General features: G+C 56.5%; 1 protein-coding gene across 1 annotated transcript; it reads left to right on the top strand.

Annotated features, from left to right (window-relative positions):
• The first annotated feature begins 103 nt into the window (after positions 1-103).
• MRPL28 (mitochondrial ribosomal protein L28) lies at positions 104-2,968 on the top strand. The gene is made up of 5 exons (XM_061358197.1): positions 104-416; positions 586-738; positions 1,014-1,148; positions 1,886-1,972; positions 2,601-2,968. The coding sequence occupies exons 1-5, from the start codon at positions 129-131 to the stop codon at positions 2,676-2,678; spliced, it is 741 nt and encodes a 246-aa protein (XP_061214181.1). The 5' UTR covers positions 104-128; the 3' UTR covers positions 2,679-2,968.
• The last annotated feature ends 8,147 nt before the right edge of the window (positions 2,969-11,115 follow it).

Genomic DNA, 11,115 nt, shown 5'->3' with positions numbered 1-11,115 from the left:
GGCTGCGGCGCGGCCCCTGCCGGCCGCCGTCCTCGCCCTCGGCCCTGCAGCCCCAGCCGCTGCCCGGCGCTGGCGGCGTCGGTTCCGGGCGCGGTGCGCGCCGGGAGCGGAAGCGGCGGAGGGGAGCGATGCCGCTGCACCGGTTCCCGCCGCGGCTGTGGCCGGAGATGCGGCTGCGGGAGGGGATCTGCGCGCGGCTGCCGGAGCACTACCTGCGGGAGCTGCGGGACGAGACCCCCCCCACCCCCGTGCACTGGCGGCCGCACGGCCTGCGCGCCCGCCGCAACCCGCGCACCGGGGAGTGGGAGCGTGTGCAGGACGTGCCCGTGCCCGTGCACCTGCCCCGCGCGGCGCACGAAGGGCTCTGGGGCGGGGAGGGCTGGATCCGCGGCTTCCGCTACGCGCGCAATGACAAGGTGAGCGCTGCGGCACGGCCTGGGCCTGCGCCGGGGGCACCGGAGGGGAGCGGGGGCGGGGGCAGGGGCGGCGGCTGGGGACGATGGGACGGGACCGCTGCGCTCCCGGCCCTGGCGCAGCCCCCCGGGGAAGGCGGCGGCCCCGGTTGCTGACCCGGTCTCTGCCCAGCTCTCCACCAGGCTGCCCAAGATCTGGAAGCCGCAGCTCTTCGAGCGGCAGTTCTACAGCGAGATCCTGGACGCCACGCTGACCATCACCGTCACCATGCGCACGCTGGACCTCATCGACGAGGCCTACGGCTTTGACTTCTACATCCTCAAGGTAGGGCGCTGTGCACACAGGCATCTGCTGTTGGTGTGTTAGCGCATGTCAAAAGCTTCCAGCCTTTGGTAACCCCTTGACTTGCTGTTAAGGGTCAGAACCGTGATCAAATTAGCTCCAGGACAATCCTAAGGGATTAGTTTCATAATGCTATGTCCAGAAAGCCTCTACAGTGTGCGGATAAACCACCAGTGTTGTCTATGTGCTGATAGACTTGAGTGTTCTTTAGCAGCTGGACTTCTGGTGCAATTTAACATCTGACTTTATTTCTCCAGACCCCAAAAGCTGATATGTGCTCAAAGCTCGGAATGGATTTGAAGCGAACTATGCTGCTGCGACTTGCACGGCGGGATCCTAAACTGCATCCCGATGATCCAGCCAAGAGAGAGGCCATCTATAACAAGTACAAGGTTGGGGCCTGACCTGCAGCTCCTGCCCTGGTGTCTGCAGTGGTGTTTGCGGGTTGTCCACGTTGATAATCTAATCACCCTGTCCCAGCACAGACCAGTGTTAATGCTTATCATAGAATCATAGAATAGTTAGGGTTGGAAAGGACCTTAAGATCATCAAGTTCCAACTGTGTTCAGGTTTAAGGGTACGGCCAAAGAAGGCATAAGCACAATTTATCAGGCTTTTTATGTCTCTGGGGGCTGCCAATTTCCGTGTGATTACTTGGGCAGACAAGCCTGTGTGTCTGCTGTGATTGAGCTCAGTGAGGGTCTGCAATAAGCACTGGTTGGAGCCAGCGCTGCCAACAGCAGCAAGAATTTGTGGTGATGCTGCAGCGAGGAGACCACAGCTCCTGTGTGCAGTTCAGTGTTGAGCAGCTCCTGGTGGGTGCCAGCATAGAAACACCTCCATAGAAGCATCCACAGTCCATGGAGTTGTGCTGAGAAACAGCCCCAGGACTACACAAAGGGGAGGCACAGCAGCGGCCATGACTGTTCAGAGAAAGCAGGACTCTTGCTGTGGGGCAGGGAGAGGTAGGAAGCCAACTTCAGTTGCCAGCAATGAGGGAAGGGTGTTTAATGATTTATCCATAGTAATGCTCCTGCTGGATTGCGTGTTTGTGAGAGGTGGGCATCGAGGGGATTTGCATCTCAGTCCTCTGGAAAGACTGTACCACCTGCTCCTTCCTTTATCACAGGAATTTACAATCCCAGAAGAGGAAGCTGAATGGGTCGGCTTGAGTTTAGAAGAAGCAATAGAAAAACAGAGGCTCCGAGAAAAAAAGGTGAGTTCCTGAGGCAGTGCTTGGCACCGAGGTGCCTCAGCTGCATCAGGCTGCACGTCTACCTGATCTGAACAGCCTGAGCACTCCTGAGGGACGATCCGAAACTCCTGAGCAGCCGCATGAGCCTCTCATGGCGACATTTCCTCCAGACCTGTTGGCTCCCATTTTGCCTGCAGCAGGAGCAAAAGGGTCAGAAGCACTGACTGTATGAGGTGGTGCTGGACCCTGAACCCCATGGGGCTGCAGCTTCTTCAAGGGGTGTGTTCACCCCGTGTGCTTTAGTACAGCCCTGATTGAGGGCAATGTGAGGAGGGAGGGAAGCATTATTAGAAGGGATCCCTGGTAGCTGCTGATTCCCATGGGCAGGCAGAAGGGGGAAAAGCTGATGAATGTCCCACACAGGTGCCTGTCATCTGTGAGGGAAGGTGACAGAGCCCAGAGCAGATGTCTCTGGGGAAGTAGCAAGTTGCCTTGTTAAGCTACTGAAAAATACCTGACCACGTTGTGCTCTGGTGTCAACTGTTGGCGCTCCCACAGCAGTGGCTCCCGGTGCTCTCCAGCAGGCTGCACCCCTTGCTGCTGTGCAGGTTCACTCCTTGTAAGTGGCTTATTCTCTGCCTTGTTCCAGGACCCTGTCCCGCTCTTTAAGGTGTATGCTGAAGAGCTCGTCAACCGGCTTAAAGAACAGGCAGAGAAGAAGCAGTGAGCAAAACCCCTGCTGCAAATCAAGCTATGTAGTTCAATGAGTCTCCGGTCTGAACCACACTTGTGTGGAAGGGGCCACATGAAGAGCATGCCCAGGAGCATGCTGCAGTTATTGAAGTCTAACAACAGCATAAATTCATGAGGAACTGTTGCTGTGGCCTCTGAAAGTGTTCCTGTAAGACTGACTTAATGTGGTCCTGCCTTTGCAAGTGGTTGGCTGCTGTTGAGAGTTTGATCGTAATGTAAAATGAAGTACATATTTTGGGAGTATCAGTAAACTTTTCTCTGATACTTATGGCTCATTAGTGTGTTCTAGCAGGGACAGGGAGACACAGTGATGGTGTAACATAGATCAACCCCCAGCCTTCTGCAGCAGAGACCCCAGGTAGGGACCCTAAGTCCCTACCTCAAGTAGTGGGGCTGAGCTCGCTGGCCACTCTGATCCCTTGGTCCCAAGGAGACCAAGGCTGTTCCTGTTTGAAGTTGGTGGCTTTTAAATCTTTCATTCTATAAACATGTAGCTGAAGTGAGTGCTCAAGCCTTTGCCTCTGTCTGGCAATAAGGGATTGTAAAGCACTTGCCATAATTACACGCTAATGAACAACACTGTATATTACGAGTGTCATCTGTAAGCTTCGTGGTCCTGAGTGTTTCTGGATGGAGAAAAAAAGTCTCTCTTCCATTTCCCTTCAGCTCAGAGGTAAGGCACAAGCACAGAGCTTGCAGGATGGACCTCATGTGAGCTGTATCTCTGTATTGTCAACCCTGGAAGAGACTTAACCATGTCTTGGGACGAGACATGCTCCTCCTCTCTATACGGGCGAGTGTGTTGTCTTAGTTTCTGAACCACAGGACCCATGATGAGAGAGAGGCTGGGCTTGTAGAGCGGTGTGTGGCTGGCCCCCTCTGCACTGTGGCACCCCCCTCTACACTGAGGGAGTAGGACCAGAGAGAGGAAATTCACAGGGCCTTAATGTCTGCCTTAAAGATTCAGGGGATGTGGGGGGTGGTGAGGTGAAAGCCATCTAAATGATGGCATTTCCTGAAGACTAGACTTCTCTGCTGCTTCCTGGGCCAGGGAATGGGTTGGAGCCCTCAAGGGGTATTTGAGCCCCAGAGTGAGTGTAGCAGAGCTGTGCAGCCCCTGCCTGGTGGGGCTGGTTGGTCAGGGGCTGTGCTGTCTGTCTGCATGGGTGCAGGAGGCTCAGCGCCACAGGGGATGCGTTGGGTGGCAAAAGCTGGGGTGTTTCCAGCCTGCCTGTGTCTCTGCTGCGGCAAGTCCATGCTCTCAGGAGCAAACTGGCACAGAAGGTTGCATATGCTAATGGCTGATTTTGTATCTAGGCCAGCACAAGGACGTTAGCTTATCTTTTCCCTCTCCTGCAACTGAGCTGAGAGGGAAGCTGCTGCCCAGCTCCTGGGGGACCCTGACACTCTGCCCTCGTTAGAGATAATTAGCTGGGACAAGCTCCTGGTTTGACAGCTCTGCTCATCATTAGGCCGGCACAGCTCATGCATTTTAATGTGCCTCTGAGCAAAGCTCCAGACCCTGGCTCTGTCCCGGCCCCCCTCCAGTAGCTTTACTGGGTCTGGCCTCTTGGGTTATGGTGGAGCGTGGTGGGCACCTGCCTGGATCCTGCTCTCAGCCCTCAGGGAGATCCCAGTGCCTCAGCAGTGAGGAGCTGTTTGGGATGGCCGAGTGGGCCATTAGCAGCCGCTTCTGTAACCAGTAGGTTTCAGCTATATAAAATCATCTTACAGTTGTGTGGTGCTGTAAGGGGAGGGCTTTGGCTGCACATCCTCCCCAGCTGCACTGCTTTCCTGCCTGTCCTTGCAGTGGGCTCTTCTGTGGCGCTGCTCACTGTGTGCCCAGTGTGTAGGATCTGCTGCCTTGGGAAGGTTTGGGGGGTGACAGGTAGCAGGAGCTTTCGGCCAGACCTGAGGGGAGCTCCTACCCTGCTGCTACAGGAACTGCAGGAATGTCTCCGTGGGTAAACTACTGGGGACGTGGTTAATCCTGACTTCTGACTTGGAGCCCTCCATTCTCTCATTCTGCCTTTGATGAGAAACCTTCCCCTTGCTCCTTTCCCTACACCTATGCTGGATGTGGCCGGGAGCTTCCCCCAAGGACATACTGCCATGGAGATTCTCTACTGACTTCAGGAAAACAGGAAACTGCTTCGGAGCAGGGGAGCTGCAGCTTCAGAGGAAGCAGAGTTGAAAGTAGGGGTGGTAGCTCTTCTGTAGGCAGAGCTGCAAATCACTCGAGGTGGGGTGAGGAGGGAGCCCCTGTGCAGCATTTGGGGTAGTCTGGGCACCTGCCAGCTTACCATGAGGAGATGAACAGCTCGGGGCCTGGTGTTAGACCTTTGCTGATTGTGTGCCACTTCATTTGCAACCCTGACCTCACACAGAACACTTTCTGCTTGTGCAGTGGCTGTGTTTACCTGTCCAGGTCAGCTCAGTCTGGCAGGTATCAGGTTCTTTCACTGCCCCAGCAAAGGCAATTGAAGGAGCTCATAGTCTGCCATGATAACGTGTTCCTGGGAAGCCACGGACCCACGAGGACAAGCTGGGGCCATCAGCTTGAGGCTGCAGACCCACCGGTGGGCATGGGAAGGGCTTGGCCGCCCAGCACTGCCTCAGGCTCCAGCGAAGGTCACCAGGCTCCTGCTTCTGGCCTGAGGGTGCTGAGCACCGCTGCAGCGTGCAGATACCAACAGCAGGCTGGGAGCAGGAACGGGACAGCCATCGGCAAGCTGCCAGAGCCCTGCCCAGGGTCACCTTGGGTTTGCAGCTGAAGGTAAGGCTGGGGTAGCAGCGGGGACTGCTCAGAAGGGGGAACAGGGGAAAGTGGTCTTGACAAGGACGCAATGAAAGGAAAAATCCACAGGAAGAAGCAAACAGGCAGGGCAGGGTTTGTGCCGATCTGTTGGTGTGCTTCCTGGGCAAGGTGGCTGGTGGCTGGCACCTGGATTGCTGAAGCATAGGATCACAGAATGGTTTGGGTTGGAAAGGACCTTAAAATCATCCAGTTCCAACCCCCTGCCATGGGTAGGGGAACACTTGGTGGCTTTATTTGCCTGTGCAAGGCTTCAACCAGTGCTGAGAAGACTTCTGATGGGCAGGAGAACAGGGCCAGGCACCCAACCCAACCAAGCACTGCCGGAGCCTTTCACCCAAGACTTCCCTTGGCTGTTGCAGACAAGCAGTGCCCAGCAGCACATCCGTAAGCACAGACAAGGGCTGGAGTGTGCCATGGAGCGGTGTCACCCACCCACGGCAGTGCGGCTTGGCGAGGGGTGATCCTGTGCCCAGGAGGGTTGGTTGGTGGCTCAGACAGAGGAGCAGGGGTGGCCGTGGCAGATGAACCGAGGAATGGGCATTGCCACAGACTGCAGGCTCAGGTTGGCCATGAGGGTGCTGCAGCCCAGCACCAGTGAGTGGGAGGGGGTTCTCCAGCCGTGGCAGTTTCCCAGGTTTTGTGGACAAAGCAGTCTGGATTTTGGGGATCAAGATGGAGCCAGGCTCATCTCAGAGGGACACAGGGGAGGGCAGGAGGCCATGGGTAGTGATGTGATTGGATGTAAGGAAAACTCCTTCTATGGGAGGGTGGAGCAACCCTGGGACAGGTCTGGAGAGGCAGAGGCGTATCCATCCTTGGAGGCTTTCAAAAGGAGGGGGAAGGTCCTGAGTGACCCGCTCCAGCTTTGCAGCCAGCCCTGCTCAGAGCAGGAGGTTGGGCTGGAGACCTCCAGAGGTCCTCCCAACCTCACGGTTTCCCTGATGCAGCTCTAGTTGCTACTCCACCTTGAGAAGCTCTGTGCAAAACAGCCATCAGCTGGAGCAGGGGGATGAGTAATGAACTGGAGAAGAACAGGTTCTGGCTGGAGGGGAAGGGCCCTGTCTGAGCAGGAGGAGGGGATGTCTTAACATCCCTATTCTCTCCCTTCTCTGGGGTATGAATGGTCTCTGTCCTGACGGAAGCTCCTTCTTCAGCCATACGCTGTGCTCTCTCCCATCCACCTGAGCAAGTATCTTATGCACCATCATCACCTTCAGGAGAAGTGGTTCTGGGCAGGGACAGTGAGATTGGAGCCCTTGGTCACCCACTGGATCACCAGGAGCCCAGCGAACTGGAGCAGCAGCAAACAACCTGGCTCTGCCTGAGCATCCCTGGGGGATCCTGGGGCTGCTGCCTTGGGTGCCCAGCAGAAGGAGAGCCCTGGCGGCTCTCCATGAGTGACTGCCAGGTGTCCTGGTCCTGCTGGTTCCTGGTGCTCTGCTCGTCCTGGCCGGCTCCACCAACCCTGGAGGGGATGAGGTGGGAGATGGAGAAGCTGTGTCACAGCAGACTGGTGGTCTGATGGTGTCCTGGGGCTCATTGTGGGCAGGACACGTGGCTCAGAGAGCAGGGGGTGAGACCAGCCACAGGGTCCTGGCTGGAGCTTGGCTCCAAGGAGACAGCCACAGGCAGATCTGTGCGGGAGCTTGGTCTTGACAGGAAGGAGACATAAGAAACAAAACCACAACTCATAAAATTGACATATGCAAAGGCACTAATTGCCAAAAGCATCTACCCCCTGCATGTTCCTGCTGCAGCCTGTCCTGCAGCCAGGGGCAGAGCTGAATGGAGGGTGCTGGACCAGGAGTGCTATGGGACATAGGCGGGTTTGTGGAGTTACCTCCATCCTCAGCTCCTGCTGCATGTTGTGGGCTCTGATGGGGCTCCTTGGCTGCAGGATGAAGGCTGTGGGTGGGAGACACAGCAGTGCCAGCTGAGGGTGGTCAACAGCACCTTTCCCTGGCTGGACTCTGCCTTTCCTGTGCCTCCATCACACACATTTCACAGGCAGCCATCTCCATGGTAACGCTGAAAATGGTGCTGGTTCAGGCCAGTCAGAACACCCTGCAAACACAGGAACTGGCATTGCTGAGACAGGAGCTGTGCTCACAGGGCCTCCAGGTACCGGGGATGTGGCTGCTCAGAGAAGGTCCTCGCAGGATCTGGTGCCCCCAGGGATGTGTGTCCCAGGCTGGGGAGAAAGGTGGTGGTGGGAGCATATGGAGTGAGAGATGTTAGGGAAAAGGGAGCAGCCACAAAGTGGGTTTCTCCAGCAACACTCCTGGCATGGATGGGGTGGAACCAGCAAAGCTCGACCCTGAGACAACATCAGGGTGTGAAGCAGCCCAGTGCCAGTATGGTGGATGGAGCAGGCATTCCATGGAGCTGCATCCTCACCAGTCAGAGCTGTCCAGCACTGTGCTGGTGTTTCCTGGCTATCACTGGGTTATTCACCCAAGGAGGCTGCTCCTGTCTGTGAGCACAGCTTGCTGTTGTGCAGTCAGGATGGATTTTTCCCTCTGTGCCTTTGTAAAGGCTGATCTCTGCCTGCTGTTCAAGCCTCCAGGCAGTCCTGTAAGATGCTTGTGCAGCTCTTCCTACCCAGCCCTCATCTTCTCACCCTGATCAACAGGTATCATCAGCAAACCCAACCACCTCCCTTCTCCCAGTGGTGGGGCTGTGCAGGGGACCTTGGGGGCACCTTCGCACCACTTCCTGCTTTATCCGGGTATTTATTCACATGGGGATTTCCCACTCATTCCAGAGCACCTTAATTTGATTGAGACCCCCTGCACAGACCCTTTCTGAACGAGTTGTGAGACCCAGATGGACCTTCCCAGCTGAGTCTCACCTTCCTGGCAGGATGTGGGGTGACTCTGCCCTGGTAGCCCATCGCCATCTGTTTATCCACTTGTTTTATTCCTTAGGATGTTGTCCCTCAACTTCTAAGGCTGATTGAGGACCTGAGATTGGTTAAATCCTTCCCAAAAGCCACGCATGGGTTTAGGAGGTTTCAAAGAGTGGAAAGTCTTTACTCCTAACTTTAAGCTGCCTTGCTCCAGCTCTAGGACTTGAGCCTCCTCATGCCCTGGCTCCCAGAGCAAGGCTTCCCCATGCATGATACTTTCTCCTCTTTCTCACATTGTAGCCTCTCAGTCTATTTGACATCGAGCTTCAAGTCTTGCTCCAAGGCTTTTTCTCTACGAATCATTAGCTGTTGCCTTTCCTTTTTACAGTGGTTTGAAGCGTGAGACTGGAGCTGAGCACCAGCACCAAAACCTGTGGAAAACTCCTTGGATGCAGGCACAGGCCAGCAAGCTCCTGGCAGTCCTGGAATGTGCAGTCAGGCCCTGCTGAAGTGCAGAGGAGGGAAATCTCCTGTACACAGACCCACTTGTCCGGCTTAGCTTCCTTGAATGCTGTTCCTCTCACCCGTTACCAGTTATTCCTTGTTTTCTGCATGATATGCTGCAGGAAAAGGAGAATTAAGGCCCAAGGCAGGGCCCTGGGAAAGGTGCTTCGGTTGGGGGGACTTCCTGGAGCAGCTCTCTGCAGCAGGGAGCAAGACGATGTGTCCCTTGAGGAGGGGCAGGAGGGGACAGCACTGGTGGGGGCAGAGGGCAGAAGGTGATGAGACCCTGGCACAGGAGCAGGGCTGGTGGGTGCTGCATGTGGCTAAAGCCATCCTGCGGCTACGGCTGTGCGAGCTGGGAGCCTGTGAGGCAGGGAGTTGCCATGGGAACCGCCACAGGAGGATGCTCGCAGGGCTCCATGGCCTTGGTCCCTGCGCCAGGTCCCCAGCTGCAAGGCTCCTGTTGCTGGAGAGGTGATGGCCGGGCCCGCAGATACCTGTGGAGGTACCGGCTTGTATTCAGCAGGAGGGAAGCAACCCCTTTTCAGATGAGTCCCAAAGCGCTTCACAGAGAAGCTCCTTTAAAACCGAGAAAGAGCATGTGGGAGAGCAACCTCAGCAGGACCAGAGTGTGCTGGGACCTGCAGCTGGACAGGATCCCGGTCCCTGGTGTCCTGAGCCCACACCGTGTGCCTTGCAGATCCCAGAGCAGGCCAGCTCCATGTCCCTGAAGGCCTTCAGTGACAGCACTGTCACCAGCCCTCTGCACACCCAAGAGCATCACCCCTGTACACTGCTGCTGGCACCTTCCAAGCTGGATGCTCTTAGGAGAGAGGCCTTCCTTCTATGAGGCACCTCAGTTGCCCAGGTAGGGTGTACTCACTGAGGTGCCCACACACTCTGTTTGCAGGAGCATCTCTGCTGGATTCCTGGTAGCACAGAGTTAGTGCCCGGCCCTTTCCTGGCTCTCCCTGTGCTACGTGGAAAGGACAATTGTTATTGCACCTGCCAGGCTCCAGACTGCCCTTTCCAGGAGCAGGTAGGTAGGGCTGTTGAGGACCAGCTGCTTCACCCCCCCAGTTCCTTCAGAAGCCCTCCTAGCCCCATTGCTCATTGCTGCTCCATCCTCTGCTGGTTTCACATTCTCACCTCTACCTCCTCTGTGCTCCTCAACGAGCAGGGTTGGAATCCCGCAGGTCTCCCACTAAAGCCGGGAGCTCAGGCAGTGTCTCCCAGTGCTCCTGGAGCTGCCCTGATGGATGGCTGTGAGGAGGGAATGGGAAGATGACCTTGGCTTCCTTTCCCTCAAACCCACCCTGCTCCTCTCTCACTCTGCTGCAAGTGAGCTCTCCCATTTTCCCAGGATCTCTCCAGCCCTTAGATTGTCCCTAAGACCCCTGTATTCCCATTTCCCTGCCATCACTGTTTGGTGCCAGTGATGACGAGTGGGCATAGAAGCACTGTGTGGCTGTTGAGGCCAGCAAGGCTGGGCTAGGCACCTGTTCTCTGGCTGCAGCATCCATCCCTGGATCATGAGGATCCAAGGTGGCTGCTGCTGGGACCACTCTCCCACCTGCATCTCTCCTGTGGGACCCACCTGGCCATGAGCCCAGATCCTGGCCCGCATTCACAGGTCTGGCCACGATACCTGCACTTATAGCCGTGTTCGTCGTCATTAAACACCCCCAGGAGTAGCAAGAGGCTCCCTGCCCTGCAGACCTGGCAAGGAGCAGCTCAGCATGAAGTAGCAAGGTAGAGTGGGTGCCCCAGCATCCCAGCCTGCAGGGATGAGCATGGCCAGGGCCGGAGGTCTGAGCTGCCCTGTCCCGGCCAGCACCATCGGTGGGTCCAACACAAACAGGGAAAGAACCGAGCAGTGCTGGTGCCTGGACAGAAACCCCAGCGCTGTGAACATGAATCACTGCTGGCAGCAGTGGGGAAGGAGGACAGAGGCGATGGAGGAGCGTTCAGCCCCATGCTGCTCTCTGGTGTGCAATCCCAAAAATGGCAGGAGCGATGGCTGGCAGCCTGGTGGCAAGAGCCTGCCATGGCCAGCCCTTGCACCAGTAGGCGTTGTGCATGCCCATCCAGAGCCGCTCCTTGCAGGAGGATGTTGGTGAGGGCTGCATGATAGTGGCTTCATCGAGGCATTGTGCAGCAGGAGTGATGGGGGAAGGCTGGCCAGGAGGGAGGCACTGCTCCCTGCAACAGCCTTCAATGAGTTTTCCTGGAGTGTTGCTG

The sequence above is a fragment of the Neopsephotus bourkii genome, unplaced genomic scaffold (assembly GCF_033783945.1).
Source record: "Neopsephotus bourkii isolate Nb327-2 ecotype Australia unplaced genomic scaffold, CSIRO-AGI_Nbou_v1 NB_940, whole genome shotgun sequence".
NCBI classification, from domain to species: Eukaryota; Metazoa; Chordata; class Aves; order Psittaciformes; family Psittacidae; genus Neopsephotus; species Neopsephotus bourkii.
This window is presented reverse-complemented; position numbering and strand designations above follow the sequence as displayed.

Bases quoted from the DNA above. Each gene is read 5' to 3' on its own strand.
- MRPL28 (XM_061358197.1), top strand. From the start codon at position 129: ATGCCGCTGCACCGGTTCCCGCCGCGGCTGTGGCCGGAGATGCGGCTG. The intron at 417-585 runs GTGAGCGCTGCG...GTCTCTGCCCAG, and splicing joins GCTACGCGCGCAATGACAAG to CTCTCCACCAGGCTGCCCAA. The intron at 1,149-1,885 runs GTTGGGGCCTGA...CCTTTATCACAG, and splicing joins CCATCTATAACAAGTACAAG to GAATTTACAATCCCAGAAGA.